Source organism: Artibeus jamaicensis, unplaced genomic scaffold (genome assembly GCF_021234435.1).
Source record: "Artibeus jamaicensis isolate MK-2021 breed Jamaican fruit bat unplaced genomic scaffold, CSHL_Jam_final contig_240, whole genome shotgun sequence".
Lineage (NCBI taxonomy): Eukaryota > Metazoa > Chordata > Mammalia > Chiroptera > Phyllostomidae > Artibeus > Artibeus jamaicensis.
The window spans coordinates 9,749,346-9,769,398 of NW_026521506.1; the positions used below are offsets into that span (position 1 = coordinate 9,749,346).

General features: G+C 35.8%; 1 protein-coding gene across 6 annotated transcripts in view; it reads right to left on the reverse strand.

Annotated features, from left to right (window-relative positions):
* The window catches only part of SMARCA1 (SWI/SNF related, matrix associated, actin dependent regulator of chromatin, subfamily a, member 1), a 78,031-nt gene that overhangs the window by 51,317 nt on the left and 6,661 nt on the right, over positions 1 to 20,053 (reverse strand). For all 6 annotated transcript variants that reach the window (XM_037147121.2, XM_037147116.2, XM_037147115.2 and 3 more), the window contains 10 exons: positions 19,163 to 19,329; positions 18,740 to 18,840; positions 18,531 to 18,631; positions 15,669 to 15,848; positions 13,774 to 13,929; positions 12,531 to 12,662; positions 11,308 to 11,376; positions 5,279 to 5,388; positions 3,753 to 3,979; positions 2,641 to 2,762 (listed from right to left, as the gene is read on the reverse strand). In XM_037147121.2, coding sequence (XP_037003016.1) covers positions 2,641 to 2,762; positions 3,753 to 3,979; positions 5,279 to 5,388; positions 11,308 to 11,376; positions 12,531 to 12,662; positions 13,774 to 13,929; positions 15,669 to 15,848; positions 18,531 to 18,631; positions 18,740 to 18,840; positions 19,163 to 19,329 — 1,365 coding nt within the window. The remainder of the gene's footprint in view (positions 1 to 2,640; positions 2,763 to 3,752; positions 3,980 to 5,278; positions 5,389 to 11,307; positions 11,377 to 12,530; positions 12,663 to 13,773; positions 13,930 to 15,668; positions 15,849 to 18,530; positions 18,632 to 18,739; positions 18,841 to 19,162; positions 19,330 to 20,053) is intronic.

The following is a 20,053-nucleotide window of genomic DNA, read 5'->3' on the forward strand; positions in this document are numbered from 1 at the left end:
AAGGATTTTCACTTTACCATTATTTACAATAGTAAAAAATTGGAAACAATGTAAATGATCAACAAGAGGGGGGTAAATTATTTCTAGTACATCCCTAAGATGAAATACTACACTAAAATTATTTTTACAGTGATTTTTTTACTGATAAAGTACAATTTGACATTGAGTAAAAGTATCAGGATATTCAACTTTGTACATAGTGTATATAGTATATCAATTATAATCTTTTAATGGATATTTTATATATACATTTATATTTATATATATAATTTGTACATTAATATATACATTAAAAGATTGGCCAGAAATATTTTTCTGTATATTCCAAATTTCCTTCAGCAATTGACTATTAATTACTGTTATAATCACAAAATACAGGAAGTTAGATTTTTAATGAATGGAATGGCATGGTCAAAAGCTACAGGCAGAAAAGGTGACTCCCACTGCCACAGTCAGTATAGCATGTAGAGGGGGCAGTACAGAAAGCAGCATGGTGTAGTGAGAGGCAATTTGGTGTAGAGGAAATAGCAAAAACCTGGATGTGAATCATAACTCTACCATTTATTACATATGTGAATCTGAGCAAGCATTTAACCTCTCTGAGACACAGTTTCAAGTAGAGAAAATTCTACCAATACTTTACTGGGCTGCCGGAAGAATTCAATTGGAACTATAAGTTGCGTAAGCTTATAGCAGTTGCTTGACAAATGTTAGTTCCTTTCCCTATAAAAATGAGGATGCCAATTAAGTGAAAATTATAGGAACTGCATCAGAAGATAACCAAAGACTTAGTTGTAGCAATGGAGAAAGGGCAAATCTGTGAGTTGTTGAGAAAGAATTGTTTATTAACAGCTAGTAAACAAAGTAAGGAATCAAATATGGTCTTCCCCTTCTTATTTAGAAAATAATAACAAATGATTGAAATGATTGTGTGGACAACACATAATGGGAAAGCGGGGACATTTCCAAAAAAAAATATGAACAGCTCTGACTTTGCTGTATCTAAAGTCAATACATGCAATTTAAATTCCCTGAAGGGAGAACATTATTTGAAGTTTTAAGAAAACAAGAATTTGGGCATAATTAGGTAAAGTCCGTGTTATTTATTTATGAGCAGAGAAATCAATCAAATGCAAATTGGCTAGCTGAAGTCAGAAAGCATGCATCCTTCTGCCTTGGTATCATCTTTGCTCCATGAAGAAGGGTCATCTCTAATGCTACTATATGGCCTATGCTTAAAGTGGATTTGGAGAAATCCATTCTCAGGAATAAATCAGCAAAAGGCCAAGTTACCATTTCAGAAAGACTAAAATACTATAGAGCAGAGGACAGAGTAAGCTCTGAAATGTCCCACATTTGTAAGTGTTAATCCAAGTGTTCTCCAGAGTGGGTAGCAAACAAACCCTTAACATGAAAATGGCCTATATGCTCGCTGTGGACACTATCCTGTGCTCTAGCCTGGCTTCAGTGAGGCACACAAGGGACAGAGTGGCCAATGCAGCTATGGAAGGAGAGTACCATGGGCTGAGTCTGTGTGGCCTGAGAAGGGACGTTAAAGCCGAGTGGAAAAAAGACCTGTGTGCAATTCTATGATATGTGGTATATACCGCACTACACAATTTAAAAACTGTATTCCTACCTATTATACCAAGTGGTCCCCACAACGTTGTCAGAAAAAAGCCTAGGAATTAATATTACGCTTATAATACAGTTAAAGATACTGAGGCTCAGAGAATTAAATGGCTTGCATACACTACAAAGTGGTGGAGTTGGTGCTAAAATTCAGGTCTTCTGAAACCAAGTTCAATGCATTTTCCACTATACCATGAAATCACGATCTTTGCCCAGAGCATGAGTACAGACTTAAAACAGAGGCCAAAGACAGAGTCCTGAAGGATCACAGAAAAGAGAAGAAAAATTAGCAAAGCCCTCCCCAAAAAGTGTTTTAAAGGGCTTAATCTACATTAGACCCATGACATTCGTGAGGAAAAATCTAAGATGCAGAAGAATTTCCAAATCTGAAAAAGATACTGGGTGCTAGGTAGGCTTCCTTACTAGCTAAATGACTCTTTTCTGCACACGAAACTTTTAATATTCCAAGATCCAAATGCATATATTTATATTCAATATAAACATATAACACCTATACCTGTTATCCCATTTCACTTTTAGAAAATCTCTATAAGGATGAGATTATTCCCTTTACAAATTAATGTGTTTCAAAAGTCTTTAGGGTTGCTCATAAAGTGGAGAAATCTCAACAGTTAAACTCTACGAACAGTGAGGGTCTACTGTAGGAGGCAAATAAAAAGAAAATGACATAAAATCAGAAGTCAAAGAGTTAACTGAGAAACAGTTAGTAATCAAAAGGTCAGAGATAGCAGTGGTTAGAGGAGGTAAGGATGTAATGCTGTAGTATCCTTTGGATAAGTGATAATGTCTTTAAAGACCTTGGAGAGAATGACTGGTAAAGAGTCAGTGTAACGGAAGCCAAATTGAAGATCTCAGAGAAGAGTGGCAGTGAGAAATTCAATGCACCTCGTTATAAGAAAAGGCCAAAGTTCAAAACTACATAATGATGAAAACATGGCTTAATTGAACTCTAATTTTTGAAGTCTTATTTTATTTTCTCATCCTCACCTCTCTTTCTTCATGTGGGGTCTGTCCATCTAGTCGACAATACTCATAACCACGCCACATACAATAATCCTCCAAAATGTCCAGCAGGCGAGTCATCTGGCTAAAAATGAGAACCCTTGAACCTAAAACATTTCATCCAAAAAAGCAAGTTATTCAGCTTGTGTAAAAGTAACCGGAAAGTTACAAAAATAAAAGTAAACGTCATATGCAACATAAATATATAGCATATGAACACTTCACTAAACACACACACATACACCCTCAAGGAATGCTATACAGAATGATACATTTGTTGAGTTATGGATTCTGAAGGGCTTCAAAATCTTCCACACATACTGAGATAATTTAAAGTCTGCCTTTACTCTCTCCTGAGGATGAGCAATGGGTCCACATAATCTTTCACTGGACTACTCCAACAGTCTCCCAACTAGTCTCCTCTTTCTAGTCTCTCATCCTTAGTAGATTCCCCCATACTGCTTCCAACATTCTCTTCTGAAAATACAAGTCTAACTGTGTCACTTTCCATAGCCCAGTCTTCTGTGAACTTCCCTGCTCCCCACCCTGCCTTCAAAATAGCCCAAATTCCTCAAAGCATGATTTAAAAAGTCTTTTGTAATATGGCCCCATCCATCTTCCCAGATTCATTACTGCCACTAGAGTGGCAGTACCATAAGCTCCACATTCCCTTCTTATGGTACCCAAATACCATAAGCTCCACATTCCCTTCTTTCGCACCTGCTCCATTACTCTGGAAAACCCTTCCCCTCTTTTTCCCCAAGGATTACTCCTATACATTCTCCAGGGGTCACCTCAAATGTCATCTCTGTAACCACTTCCCCAACTCCAAGTTTCTCAATAAATCATAGCACTTAACACAATGCACTGCAGCTATTCCTCCTCGCTACATCGTAAGCTTCTCCAAGGCAAAGACTGCCATGTGTCTTATGCACCTTTGTACACCCAGTCTGTAGGACAATTCCTGACAAATACTAAGTACTCAACAATGTTTGCCAAATGAACAAGTGAATGAATGATGACTGATTATGCAAAATTTTATTCATATACAAGTCAATAATATTGTTTTCATGTTAATAGAAAGATTTGTAACTCACCCTGTTCCTTGAGTTTGGCCAACAGTTTATCAAGAACTACCATTTTACCACTATTGCTGACAATGTGCTCATCAGTAGTATAAGGTGGACCAGGTTCAGCACCATCAAACAGGTAAGGATGATTACAACACTTTCGTAGCTGCATCAGAATGTTTAAGAGTCGCATCTTGTCCATCTTGCCAGCAGAGTTTAAAACATCAATATCTTTCATCAGGATTTTCGTATACCTGAAATTTTAAACTTTAATTAACCACTGATTATTAGAAAGGTTTAATGCCATCAAGAAATGCATCTTTGGAGATCTGTTTCAATTTCCGTTTAAAGATGAGTAAGATTTGAGAGTAAATCCAGTGAGCAAAACCAAGAAAGCAGTGAAGATGGAAACATTTTAACTTGTCTGTTATCTATAAACCTGTTTCCTCATGCTTTTTCCAGTACTAGAAATTATAATCAGCTGATAACTATTCAGGTGATAGTATCTGATAACTGTTCAATAACTACAGTGGTTACTGAAAATTAGCATGCAACCTTTACTTGTTTGAGCTAAAAATAATCACAATTTCTCATATTTGTCTTCATAGTTCATTTTTTCCTGATCCTATAAACATTTTCATTATCTTTTCTAGACCTATACATCCAGATGAAAATAGACCAATGTATCCACTTGAACAGTAAGAGTATTTAATTACAATAAGAGCTAACCTGTACAGAGTGCAACTGCCAGGTATCATGCATGTCAAGGGGTTTATATGAATCATCTCGTTAAAGCTTCATAAAACGCTAATATATGTACTAGTATCACCCCCCTTTTTACAGATAAGAAATTCAGGCAGCTAAAAGAAGTGAAACAACCTACTCAGGGCCACAGAAAAGGACAAAGCCAAGGTTCACTCTTATGTCTGAGTCCAGAAAAATACATATTTCGCCACTACCATATATTGGTTTCAATAGTAGAGAAGTCATTTACATATTATAAGTGATCTAATGTTTTTATATAAGCTATATTTTGCCTCTCTTCACAGCATTATTACACTATTAACATGCCTAATTTATGATTCCTTGTGCCCCCCCTTATCAACTTCCTGCTTTACTTGTATTTATTAAACCATTCCAACTTCTATTTTTGAAATATACACAGTCACTGATATTTCACTCATTATTACTGGTTATTATTATTTTCACTGATGGGAAAAAAACTAACAAATGTGTCAGTGACATTATCCCCTTTAACCTTGAGATCATCTGATAAACTAAGTAATATTACCCTCATTTTACAGAAGAAAAACTGTATAACTCGCCTAAGCTAAAAAGCCATTAAGAGGAAAAGCACAGGATTCAAATACAGGCCAATATCCCAATGGTTAAATAAAATATCAATTTGCTGTTGAAATATTTGAACTATTTAACTTGGCATTTAAACATAAAATGTAATTTCTCAATAAAAGGCATAACTGTACCACTACAAATCTAATTTTTAATAACTCCATACACATTAAGTAAATTCCAATAAAAATAAAATAGCTCACCATTCTCGCTGCATTTTACTCAGTCCCAAGTAAATCTTTATTTCCTTTTTAGGAGGCAGGCTCTTCTCTACATCAGTTTTTATGCGACGTAACAAAAATGGTTTTAAAACCTAAAAAATTACAGTTTTTATGAGTTTATCAGACACTTAAAACATAAACCTAAATTAGACATGCATAATATGACAGCACAAAACACATTAAAACAAGATGACTGACTACTGAACTAAGTACAAAAGAGCCTTTCAAATCTCTGCTGTCATATAGGATTTTTTAACCTTAGAGGAAATCTGAATTCAGAATATGGATCAAAGAGTCTCTAAAAGTGAAATAAAAATTCAGGCAATTTCAAAATGGTTAAATATATGACTGAGGAGAAAAAAGTTCAATGTTAAGGAAAATATTTCTGAACAGAGAAAAAACATGAAATATTAGTATATACCTGCAAGGCAAATTCTATCACAAAATCATAGTGCTACCATCTACAGACTACCTGCAGTGTACCAGACACTGCACCATGAATTTCACATAACAAGTATTGAATCCTTACAATAAATCTTTTAGGGAAATGTGATTATTTTAATTTTAAAAACATCGCCAAAGTTACCTGGCTAGTAAGGGGTAGAAGCAGAATTCAAACCCGATCAAGCTGATTCTACAATCAGCTCAGTCCCTGATTAGCTGTGTCTTGAATTGGTGGAGTTTGTAACTTTTCCAAGCCTGTTTCCTGATCCATTCATCCAAAATATATATATATATATATTTACAGTATTTATATGCCAAACATTTAAATGGGGACAATGATACCTATTTCTGAGGCTGCTGTGACAATTCGTAGTAGTACACGTATAGAATTTAATCATAGTAGACATTAAGTAAACTGTGGCTATTATTAGAGATCTATGAGAGGCAAGGAAAAGGAAGAAGTAAAAGCAGACTTCTGGTTTCTGGTTTTAAGAATATGTCTAAAGGAGATTTTTAAGAGTTTCAAGTGTTTGTGAGGTATTTAGCCATAAGACAAAGAAGGCAGTGGGATATAGAAGTCTAGAGCTTAGGATAGAGATATGGAGAGAGACATTTGGGAGTTATAAGTATATAGGTGGTAGCTGAAATAGAAATGGATCCCCAGAAAGAGCATGTATGAACAAGAAAGTCAGAGACAAAACTCTACAAGACACTAAATTTTTAGGGACAGAGAAATAAAAGCCAATAAAGAGGACTGAGAGGAACAAAGAGTTAAGAGAAGAGAAAATCCATTCTGTATCCCAGAAATCAAGCAAGAAAAAGTTTCAAACAAGAACAGTGGTAAGTTATGCTAAATTTTACAGGAAGCCAGGATACTGGCCAAATGGTGTACCCTGAATACAGCAACATGAAAATCATTGAAGTCTTGTGAGGTAAGTTTCAGTTGTATGGAATGGATACGAGCCAGAGGTCAATGGATCCAGGACTGATAAGACCCACTAGAGACAGAACAACCAGTCCCCAGAGCTAACCAGGTTTGCTATATGAGGCCCAGATGTACTACAACTTGTATTACAAGATTCTTTGAAGATTTGTATTCAACTCCTCTTCTGCGTTCTTACAATAAATGCCCTCATTACTTAAGTCATTTGTTTTCTGACTTGCTCTGTTTAACTCTGAACAAATATTTACAGCATGATGACTGTTGGGGACTTAGGTCAATGACTATTTAATGAGCAGTTATTCTAGACCAGGTACACAGGACATAATGTGGCAGGAAACAGGGTTTCTGCCACATGAAGCTTACATTTTGCCAGGGTAAGGGGAGAGAAAGAGAGGTGGACATTTTTATTTTTATTTTGTAATTTGTAAAGAAAGCTTGAGATTCTCATTAAAAACAGCAGACAAGCTCTGGCTGTTGTGGCTCAATGGAATGGGTGCCGGCCTGCGAACCAAAGGGCTGCTGGTTCAATCCCAGTCTAGGGCACATGCCTGGGTTGCGGGCTAGGTAGGACCCTAGTGGGGGGCGTGCAAGAAGCAACCACACAGTGATGTTTCTCTTTCTCCCTCCCTTGCCCTCTCTAAAAATAAATAAATAAAATCTTTAAAAAAACAGCAGACAAAACAACAGCATCCATGCACTTGTACCCACATCCTCATAAAACTCCACTAAGACTTTTTTTAATTTAGAAGTGTACATTTAAAAAGTGAATAGGAAATTTAGGTAGTATGGATGGAGAGGATAACTAATCTTTTAAGAAGTGTAGTTATCAAGGGGAAAATGCATAATCACCGACAGAAACAGTGTTGACAGGGTACTTACTGTGTGTATATGTGTGAGAGAGGTTGAGTGTGGGTGTGGGTTTGGACTTAACAAGGGAGCTACAGGGGGAGACCCAAAAAACTGGAATTATGTTCTGGAGGGCAGGTCCCTTATGGTATAGGCTTCCCCCGCTATGTGAGTGTTCTAGGAACCCGTGTGCATCAGTTTACCAAATGGCCTTGTGTGAGAGGCTGCGTTCAAATTCGGTGAATTTTTTTGAAGACTCTTTCAATGCATTTGCCTTTTTCATAATGGGAGATTTATGAGTGCATCTACCTGCACTGCACTGAGTGTTCAGCAGTTTATGACCAAAAAGAGCATGTCTACCATGCCCCATCCTCCCTACTCACTCCATCTTGACCTGAATGACTTTTTTTTGTTTCTCCAGATGAAAAATGTCCTCAAAGGGAAATGTTTTGCTGATGTGGAAGACATGAACAAAAAATGGCAGAAGCACTAAAAGGCATCAAAATTGGTGAGTTCAAAAACTGTTTGACCAGTGGGAAAAAAATCTCAATTGGTGTATTGTATCAAACACAGAGTACTTTGAAGGTGACTGAAGTTTAAACATGTAAGAATACACAATTTTTTATAAACTTTCTAGGGTTTTTTGGATCCCCCTCATACTTGAGAATGTTTACACATTAAGGGAAGTGAGGCAATATGGAGGGAAAGGTAGAAAATTGAGTTAGTAAAAAGGATAAATTATGAGACAAAGTCCATAAGAAAACAGAAAGAGATGAGATCCCTGGTTCAATTTAGAAGAATCAGCCATTGCCCACAGAAAGAACACATATTCCATTTAGAGAGACGGTAACACACATATATATCCTTGGAAGATGGATATCCTTGAAGGAGTTCCTACCCTAATGACTTCTATTTTCTCTTTGAGAAAGGAATACTATTACCTGCTGAGAAAGGAGGAGGGTATAGAATACCTGGGACAAAAATCTTGGGGAAATTATGGAAGGTATGAAATAGCTGTGCTTATGCTAGGGAACATTAAATCATAGTAGCTCCTGTTGACCAGCCCCAGCACAGAGCAGGTCACTTTGCTAGTAAATGGGAGAAACAGATTTCTGGCCAAGATGGAGGCTTAGGGAGATACATGTTACCTCCTTGCACAACCAAAAGGACACAACAAATTTAAAAACAAAAAAACAACCAGAACTACCAAAAACTGAACTGTATGTAAGTCCAACAACCAAGGAGTTCAAGAAGAAACATTCATCCAGACTGATAGGAGGGGTGGAGATGGACAGCTGGGGTGGAGAGGACATGTGGCAAGGCAGCAGCTGGAGGACCAGGTAGGTGAGGTGGTGGTTGGTGGGCCAGGATAATCTACATTTGCATGTGGATAAACTGGGAAGAACAACTGGAGAACAAGACAGAAGCAACCCAGTGTTCCAGCTAAAGAAAAGAAAGCCTGAAAACCCCTGGCTATTAACAACCTGTGGGGGTTGCAGCAATGGAAGAAACTCCCAGCCTCACAGGAGAGTTTGTTGGAGAGACTCATGGGTTCCTAGAATGTACATAAACTCACCCACCTGGGAATCAGCACCATAAGGGCCCAATTTACTTGTGGGTAGTGGGGGAAGTGACTGAAAGTGGGTCAAGAGCCAAGCAAACAGCATTGTTCCCTCTCTGATCTCTGCCCTACATACATCCTGACAACACAGCAAAGTGGGTTGTTCTTCCCTGGTGAATACCTAAGGCTCCATTCCATACAACATTAACAGGTATGCCAAGACAAAGAAATAGGGCCTCAATGAAAGAACAGATCAAAACTCCAGAAAAAGAACTAAGTGATGAGATGAGGAGATAGCCAACCTATCAGATGCAGAACTCAAAACATTGATAATCAGGAAGCTCACAGAAATGGTTAAGTACAGTCGCAAAATACAGCAAGAAGTAAAGGCTATGCAAAGTGAAATGAAAAATACACAGGAAAATAATAGTGAAGGGAAGGAAATGGGGATTCAAATAAAAAACTTGGAACAGAAGGAAGAAAGAAACACTCAACCAGAACAGAATGAAGAAACAAGAATTCAAAAAAAAATGAGGAGAGGCTTAGGAACCTCGGGGACAACTTTAAACATCCCAACATTCAAATCATAGGGGTGCCAGAAGGAGAAGAGAAAGAGCAAGAAATGAAACACTTATTCAAGAACATAATGAAGGAGAACTTCCACAATCTGACTAAGGAAACAGACTTCCAGGAAGTCCAGGAGGCTCAGAGAGTTCCAAACAAGTTGGACTCAAGGACACACATCAAGGCACATCATAATTGCATTACCCAAGATGAAAGATAAGGAGATAATCTTAAAAGCAGCAAGAGAAAAGGAGACAGTTACCTACAAAGGAGTTCCCAGAAGACTATCAGCTGACTTCTCGAAAGAAACCTTACAGGCAAGAAGGTGCTGGAAAGAAGTATTTGAAGTCATGAAAGGCAAGGACTTACTTAAATACAAGATTACTCTATCCAGCAAAGCTATCATTTAGAATGTAAGGGCAGGTAAAATGCTTCCCTGATAAGGGCAAGTAAAAGGACTTCGTCATCACCAAGCCCTTAGTGTAAGAAATGTTAAAGGGACTTATCTAAGAAAAGATCATAACTGTGAACAGTAAAATGGCAACAAACAACCAGCAACAACTGAACCTAAAACAAAAACAAAAAAACTAAACAAATAACTGGAACAGGAATAGAATCACAGAAATGGAGACCACATGGAGGGTTATCGGTGGGGAAGGGGAGGGGGGAGGATGGGGGAAAAGGTACAGAGAATAAGAAGCATAAATGGTAGGTACAAATAGACAGAGGGAAGAATAGTATAGGAAATGGAGAAGCCAAAGAACATATATACGACCCATGGACATAAGAGAAGGAATGCTGGTGGGAGGGGTGGTGCAGGGTGGAGGGGATAAAAGGGAGAAGAAAAATGGGACAACTGTAATAGCATAATCAATAAAAATATACTTTAAAAATAATTAATTTAAACCCAGAGGACAGAGATGGTTACATTATTCCAGTGTAGGGCTTTTATGGCAGAAATTGCAGATCAAGAGAGCAAGGGAGTTTGGAAGTATTGGCAAAAATATTGGTTCAAGTGATAGAAAACGGGCTCATCACTGGGTATAGAAAAAAGTAATGACAGCAATAGGCTGATGGATGGGGAGAAAAAGCCGGAGTCCAGGATCCAGGAACTAGTGTTCTCTGTAAGGTAACGGAATAAGTACAAAAGGAGTTACATGAGTGAAAGTGTTAGAAGGATATGAAAAGTTAGCAAAGAATGTAAAACTGATGTTCAATAAATGTGAGGAAGTCAGCTGGTGATAAGCAGATGGCAGAGAAGAGAATGGGTGGAGGGTAAATCTGCAAGATAACTTGAGCCTCAAAGGAAGAGTTCTATACATGACAGTGGAGAAGCAGTGGCTCAGAAGTGGCATTGGAAAACTAGAATACTGATGTGCTCTTGAAGACCTGAGTGGTGTGTAGAGTGAATAACCTCTACTGCAGAGGATCACATTATCCACTGGGGAAAGTAGAAGCAAAAGAGCTATTCCACAGAGAGGCTGAGGAAATAGTGCAGTTTGTTTCCCAAAGTTGTCAGAAAGTTTGAGAAGGAGAAGTGATGAGACTAAGCCAAGGGGCAAACCCACAGTTTAAACAGATTCTATATTAGTTTTTATCTCAGCTTGCTAATATATATGGAATTACTAATTTTTCTTATCTGTTATTACTTACTGTGTGCAGTCTTTCCACAAGTTTTTGATCACCAAGACAATTTTTAGTGTCAAACCAAGAATCAAAATCCTGTATGGGGTGAAAATTCTGCATTAAGTACAGTTTTGTTTTCTAAACAAACTCAATATTCTATAAATTTGTATACAATTGACATAACAATAATTCATTTTAAAAGCACTTTCAAAATATGTTAACTGTGATGACCAATATTATTTCCTTCTGAAAATAGCTAAAATACTGGAGTAGTTAACAAATTATACAGGAACTCAGGCAGCAATTTTTTCTTATAACGCTTTTATTAGGCTTCCCATACCTTAGTAGCATTATATCCAGTAGGTGTATGAATACAGACCCCCAAAAATGGCAATGAAAATCTTAAACAATAAAAAAACCAAACAAAACCAAGATAAGGTATACAAACCAACTGATAGCTGACCTTGGTACTTTTATGATCAATTAATATCAGTAATGAGGAAAATCAAGCTCCAAAGTCCCTAAATCATTCAATTCATAATCTTGCATTAATGACAAAAAACAATATAGATCATATATTTACAAAATTTATTGTTTTCAAATCACATACTGAGCTCTTTAGCACTCACCAAATGTTAATCCTGCAGTAACCAAAGATCATTTTAAAGACTCCATCTGTCAAACCAGTCTGCATAAACCCTTCCAAATGAATTAAAAGAAAATTGTGGATGCACTGCTCAGAAGTTAGTCTATCTCCTAAGTTGTGGTAGCAATGTGATATAAGCAAAGTTTAACAAGCAGGATAATCTCAAAGAAAAACCACATTATTTCTCTAGATATTTCCACTTAAAAAAATTTGTACCTAAGAGCCCTTTTCTGAAAAAAACAAAACACAGAGATAAATAATCACAAATGAAAAAGAATTATAAATTTCTTTTAAAGAAGATTTTATTTATTTTTAGAGAGAGAGAAAGGGAGAGAAATAGAGAGGAAGAGAAACATCAATGTATGAGAGAAACATCAACTGGCTGCCTCTTGTTCGCCCCTAACTGGGGACCTGACCTACAACCCAGGAAGACACCCTGACCGGAAATCAAACTGGTGAGATTTTGGTTCAAAGGCTAGCACACAACCCACTAAGCCACACCAGGCAGGGCAGAATTATAAATTTCCATCTACATTCTATACTTTGAAAACACATACTTGTGAACATAAGAAAATTATACTTAAAACATATGACTTAAACTTACATCTGCAGAATTAAAGACATCAGGCAATAAAAAGTTGAGCAATGCCCAGAGTTCATGCAGGTTATTCTGCAAAGGTGTTCCAGTTAGGAGCAAGCGGTTAGTTGACTTGAATTCACGAACAATCTCTGAAAGCTAGAAAAATAGTAGTTATGTTAACATTACTCTATTTATTAGAATACTCAACATTCAGGGTTTTATCCAACCAATACTTTTTTTTAATAAAAAAACTTTAACATTTTTCTATGGAAAATATCCTAATTTAGGTGACATTGCTGCAGTAAAGCAAAACTGAACAAAATATTCTAGGCATTTCTACACTTTCAAGAATGTACATCATAATCATACCTGAGACCCTCTCCCCACTTTAAAAAATTTATTTTCTACATTTTGGGTGCACAGAAACAGTGGAATTCAGGCTAGTCACTTTACACAGTAATATCTTCACCATGTCAATCATGTCATGCCTAGCCGAGTTCTAATTTGACAGTCACAAATTTTAAGCACCAGAGTTGAATCCAATTTCCCTGCTATCTTGGATTACCTCTCAAAATACATGACCACAAAAATGAAAGCACAAAAAGGATAAAAGAACAGTAATCCTATCAATGAAAATACCCATTTTTATAATGCTCTCAAATAAAAAATTATTCTCTAGCACATATTCATTTACTGGTCATTAGTTCTAATTTGAAATTACTATGATCCATCTGATGGTTTAGTTCCAGTTCTGTCCCTGTTTCCCCTGAAGTAGCCCAGTAATCCAAAGAGAAGTTCATCATAATAATTGATGCTTTTCCAAATGTCAGTGGAGTTGGATGGCAAGAATATATTATTCAAGGTTAACACCACACTCTAATTCACACAAGTCAGGTAATTCCAGGAAATGATTTTTTTCTACTCCATATGAATATACGAGTACTCCTCAATAAAAATTAATCAATGCAAATGACATTTGCACGCCAACTATTACCAAAATATCAAAATACTGTTGCAGAACAGAGTTCAGCTACAACAGATATAGCATATAAACTCCCAATTTTCATTATATTAGAAACTGTGCTCTCTTTGCATTTATCTTGTATTCAATAATTTAAACTTTAAAACCATTTTTAAAAGTGATTTTCATTCATTATCCATGAATAAAATCACAATCTCCCATCAGTTTTTTATTTTCATTCCAGAGAAGCAAACAAACATAATAGTTGAAAAGAAAATTTAATAAATATATTGAGAACTGGCTTACCTTAGATTTTTCATTCTTTATTCTATGAGCCTCATCAATGACTAGGTAACGCCAATGAAACTTTTTAAATACAGATTTTTCTTTAATTACCACCTCATAAGAAGTAACACAAACATCCCACTCTCCTGGCATCATTTCATCACGAATAAAAGCAGCCTAATGCAAAATAACATTCCTTATATTAGAGTATGCTGACAAGATTATCATAGAATTAATGCATGAAGATTAAGAATTCTATGAAACCCTGGTAATCATCTGGACTCATGCATTTTAGATAGAAAAAGTGAGGCACCAAGTGTCAATTATTGGGATGACACACTAATATATTCACCAACAAAAGAGAAGCAAAGGTTTCCCTTAAACGGTTACAGCATATTCGGTGAGCTAGGGAATTTCATATCACCAAAAGATGACTAAATTATTAAGCTCTCTTTTCATATCACAGGGGTCCAAAAGGACATGGGCAATATAACTGCTTTCTGAATGCCATATGCTTAGCACGATCTAAGTATTACCAACATGATACAGTTTCAACAAATAGAAAAAATTCAATATACATGAGTGATTTTAACCTTTTGAGATCTCTTGTATGTTCCTTTGTTTCTAGCAGAGACAAGTCATATACTTTGTTAAAAGGGCTCATAAAAGCCTATTCGTGTTTTTGTGAACTTCCTGATGTTGTTATGAGGCTATGAATGTGATCTTTATAAATGGAACTTGCTCTATCTAGTAACAAGAATATTCAAAACTGTGAGACTATTTAAAACTATTTTCAAATCTTCACAGACAGTGGCCGACGTGGTAGCCAAATGGACTGATAAGAGTTTTTAACTTGTATAAACTGAATTCCAGATGCTATGGATCAAAATAAAATCACAGAAGTTAACAGAGAGCAGCAATATCTATTCGAGGAGGGGCTGGTTAGTATTATAAATCTGAAAGTGTAGTACATAAACAAAATTAACTGTTCACTGTGAAGTCTTTACTTCACAAATTCAGTTATGTACCAACACATTTTGAACTCATTCAACAAATATTCACTAAGTGTCCACTATGTATAAAAGGATTGCCTGCACTAAAGTAGAGGAAAAGAAAAATAAAAGTCTTTGTAGAGATCTCAGTTGCACCCTGGGAAATGGTATTAAATAATTAAGACACTACGGAATTAGAGACAAAAAATAAAGGAAACCAAGGTGCCAGACCCCATTCAGTCTTGAAAACACCTAATCATTGTTTGGTTCTGTGACATTCAGTTGAATGGTTCCTTCTATAACCTACTAGATCATCAAATGGCTAATTTAAACAAGAGTCCAGAGTTTCTTATATTACCTAAGAATGCATGCATACACGTTTTTCTACTCAAAGACCAAAGCTGAAAGCTGTGTCTATGCATAAACACAAAACACAAGGTTCTCTGTACAAACAGAAAAGGTTCTATTCATGTGTGTGTACACACATGTGTGTGCATGTATACAAGTCAAAGTCATAAGTCAAAAAGTTTAACATAAAACCTTAAGTGATGCAAATTTACACATTTCTGCTGTCAAAATAGCACAAATTATAGTTATTGGTAAGATACACTGTCAAGAAAATAACTTTTTAAATAAAAAGTCACCTAAAAGTGCAACTCAAACATGCTACTTAAAAGTCAATGCAGATAAGCACAATAATGAATTGTCTGTTATTAATATGTAACACATCCATAACATAGGAGTATTGTGAGAGTGAAATTAATATGCAAAAAGCACTAAAACAGACCCTAACTTACAGTAAGCACAAATTAAGTGTTGTTTAGTAGTAGTAGTAAATTTAAATGGCTTGTGGCAAAAGCATACAACTTAACTTCAGAAATAGTATTATTCTTGATTGCCTTTTTAAACTTGTTTCTCACTTACTCTCGCATCCTTGTCTCCAATGAAACAAATAACACGGAGAGATGGGACCCATCGTTTAAATTCATTCATCCAGTTGTGTAAAGTAGATTTTGGAACTAAAACCATGTGAGGTCCAGGAATGTTTCGGTAATGCTTCAGGTAACCAAGCAGAGCAATCGTTTGTAGAGTCTTACCAAGACCCTGCATTATCATCACAATGAAAAAATCCATAAACATTTTTATTTAATGAAACATTGTTATTAACAACATTGCAAAAAATATTTGTCAACTATCTCACATAGGGAAAACTTAAAAGACTGTTTTTCTAAAGTGAATAAACATCTCAATTCAATAGTTACTGTGAGCACAAAAAAAACACCAAGAACTTGCAATTAGAAAGTTGCTCAACAAAGCAACTCCCTATTTAGGAGATTTTTACTTCTAAAAAAGCAAGCAATCTATTGTACTATGTAACTTTTTCTACTAGTTGCAAAATTAAGAATTTTGAGTATGTATTTCACAAACACGCATTTCTTTTACCAGCCTTAGATGCTAGTCTTCCTTTCCTATTGTCCCAACACTACAACATAGGCATGAAATATTCAGACTATGCATTTCAAGGGGCATGTGGCTCTGTATGAGTATATCACTCCCTGGAAGAACTAAAGAACCATAAAAGAACAGAATGTAACAGAACTCTTAAGCCATAAAGGACATTAAAGATTACCCAGTCCAGTGGACTTTTAAAAACAACATATTTACCACCTATGAACCCACCATCTAACCCATGGGAAAGGGAACAAAGTCTTGTGCTACATGGCCTTTTAAAACAATTTCTAGCCTTATCTCCATGCAAAGTACATTAGCTTCTTTTATAAACTCTAAACATAAACCTATTTTATAGGGTTTATCCTAATATTTGGGTTTTATGTATATTACACATCAAAAGCTTAAAATATTTATACTCAACCAAGTAACTCCACTTCTAGGAATCCTATGAAAATAATTTGAGAAATAGAGAATAACTAAATTACAATGGTTCTCATAATATTATTATATGCCACACATATACATACACACAATATATCAACTGATCCAAATGACCAGCAATAAGGAAGTGAATAAATGATGGTACCTCCCTAGGATTAATTATTATGCAATAACCAACAATCATTTCTTTAAAATGTTTAAAGTATGGGGAAAATATGTATGAAAGTGAAAAAAGGCAAAATACCCAGTTATATATACAGTATGATCTTAATGATGCGAAATAAATATATCTGAAGGGAAAAGACTAAAAAGAAATATACCCAAAGTGTTAAATGATGTTAATTTTAGGTAGCAAAATTAAACTTAACTTTTAACATTTTTCGTTTTTTCCCCAATTTTTCTATATTCTTTAAAGTATCTTTCCCTTTTTAGTAATTAAGTCATATTCTGTGTCAGCATATATTCAATATGAAAACTCTTTGGAGTCCTCATGTTTAGACAGGCTGTAGCCAAGAGCAGCAACATAAATGAGCCTCATTGGGTCATATAGATCTGGAACTCTCCCTTGACCTCTCTCAAACCCCATCTTATTTATCTGGTCATAAAATAGCAATCAAAGCCTTCAGATACTCTCCTGATAGGCTGAAACATCATCTTAAATAACCTTACTTTTTCTCTTTGATCATTTTACTTACGTAATTTCTTGGCTTACTTCCTGATCCCCACCTGGCACTCAACTGTCAAGACTCAACACTGTACTATTTTTTCTTTATCTGTTCACTTTCTGCTCGCTCACACACAGAGGCATTTACATTCATTCATGCATGCATTTGTTTGTTTATTTGTTTTATTCATTCATTTAGTGTTTGGTTTATACATACTGCCTCATTCCCAAAAGGATTTCAGGTAGCCTACAATGAAAACCGATTTCAGGTGGCCTACGATGAAAACATGGGTCAAAAATTAATGCTAAAACAGAAATAAAGTGGGATCAAGGAAAGTAACACTAACAGGATAAGGCACAAAGGACTTAGTAAACAGATCATTAAAAGTTAACACAGCCCTGGCTGGTGTGGCTCAGTGGATTGAGCGCCCATCTATGAACCAAAGGGTCACTAGTTTGATTCCCAGTCAGGGCACATTGCCTGAGATTCAGTTCAGGTCCCAGTAGGGGGCGCATGAGAGGCAACCACACCTTGATGTTTCTCTCCCTCTTTCTCCCTCCCTTCCTTTCTGTCTATAAATAAATAAATAACTAACTAAATAAATAAATAAATAAAATAATAAGTTAACACAAATGCTCCATTTTTGTCATTCATTTTGACTCTTCGTTTCCTCCAAGCCAAAGTGCAAACAATAACAAAACTACGAGGTTTTAAAAAATATACCATTTGAGGAAATCCCAGTAATAATTTTGTGGCTTGCCCTGGCCAGTGTGGCTCAGCTAGTTGGAACATTGTCCTGTAGAAAGGTCACTGGTTCGATTTCTGGTCAGGACACATGCCCAGGTTGCAGTTTGATCCCCAGTCAGGGTACATCTGAGAAGACAACTAATCGATGTTTCTCTCTCACATCGATGTTCATTCTCCCTCTCTCTCTCTCACTCGCTCTATCCCCTACCCCTCTCCCTTGTGCCCTACTTCTTCTCTCTATAAAACCAATGAAAAAATGTCCTTGAGTGAGGATAAAAAAAAGAATTTTGTGGCCACTGAAAGTATATGTTCTAGAGATTACTTAAAGAAATAATTCTAGATTTTACAAATGACTTTTATGTTACGATAATTAAGTAAAATTAGCCTCCAAGCCTCAGAGTGGCAGTTCGGCATGGTTATTTCTAATTTACAAAAAATTTACTGAAAAATAAGAACGTGTTTTTGGCTACCAACTCCTTACCATTTCATCAGCCAAAATACCATTGACTCCATTTTCATACAAAGAAATCAACCAGTTCAGTCCTCGAATCTGATAATCTCTCAGTGGTCCTCCTTTTACATCTGAAAAACAAAATCAATGTCAATGATGTCTCATACTTCCATTAATACACTCAATTAAACTTTTTCTAAAACCAAACTGAAAAAACACCACCATGATAAAGTACTCACATGAAGGTGACACCTCAAATCTCACACACACATTAGACGTCTTCCGAATCTCGGAGAGTAGCTCTTCATCCTCCTCTTGTTCTGTGCGCCTGTGGCGGTAGCTGAGATGAAAAAAGAAACACCATCATATTCAACCCAAATGCTGAAGTGCCAATTAAGTCACTATACATTGCCACTATCTTTTATGCAAAAAAAAAAAAGAGTTATCTAGGGTCTTGTTCAGAAGTTTGTAGAATCAGCCTACAGTTTCACTGATTAACTGGTAATAAGAAAATATATTATTGCCTATGAGACATACTTGCACTAATAACCTTATTTTTTGAACATAAAATTGTACTTAATATATGATAAAAGAGTGTAAAAGGAGAGGGAGAAGGAGAGACAGGAGGAAGACGGAGGGAAGAAAGAGAGGTGCCAACATACTCTCCAGCAGAAATTAAGCTCTGCTTGTCATCTTTCTTTATTCGAGGACGTCCCAATTTCATATTTAGAGGAGATGTTGGAGATTTCTGTGTTGAAGGTTGAACGAAATGTGCAAAAAGTTCTGTCTGCTTCAGTAAAAATTCAAATCTCTTCGCTCGGTCTGCTTTCTAGATCACAAAACAAAATAAAAAGTAATGATTTTCTTTTTCATTCCTTCAAAGTTATTTAAAAAACACTTATATTGTGCTTAATTTGTACTATGTTCTAAGCTTTAAACATACTAACCCATTTAACTTTCTTAATAAACCTGTTAGATAGCTACTAGTATTGTCCCCATTTTACAGAAGATAAAACTGAGGTGCGGAGAGAGTAAATAGCTTGGCTCAAGCTCCCACAGCTAGTAGGTAGCCAAATCAGACAGTTTGAATAAAATCAAAATGATCTGCCAGACTCAGTAAATATCCCAATAAGTAGTACCTTGCTTAAAGAGTTGGGATCAAAAAGTAAATCCCTCTTACCAAACCACAACAATTTTCTTTTCCTAAACAGTTAACAAAATTAAGTTTCATAATATATAATGTAACACAAATATAGAAATATAAATGAATTATGATATAAATATATATACACACACACATCATAAACTGAACTCTCAAGAATTTTCAAGCTGCACTTAGAAATAATTGGAATCTTAGAATACAGTATCATCTTGTCTCAAAATATTTTCAATGTTATGGCGCAACAATGTAAAATACATGTATCTCTTCGATTATAGTGATCTAGAAAATTACATTTTATGCTAATAGTATACAAAGTTTTTCTGCAAAGTAAGCAGGAATTTGGAGGAAAGCACACACATGTGAAATAGTATGTTAAGTACTGAAAATTGGT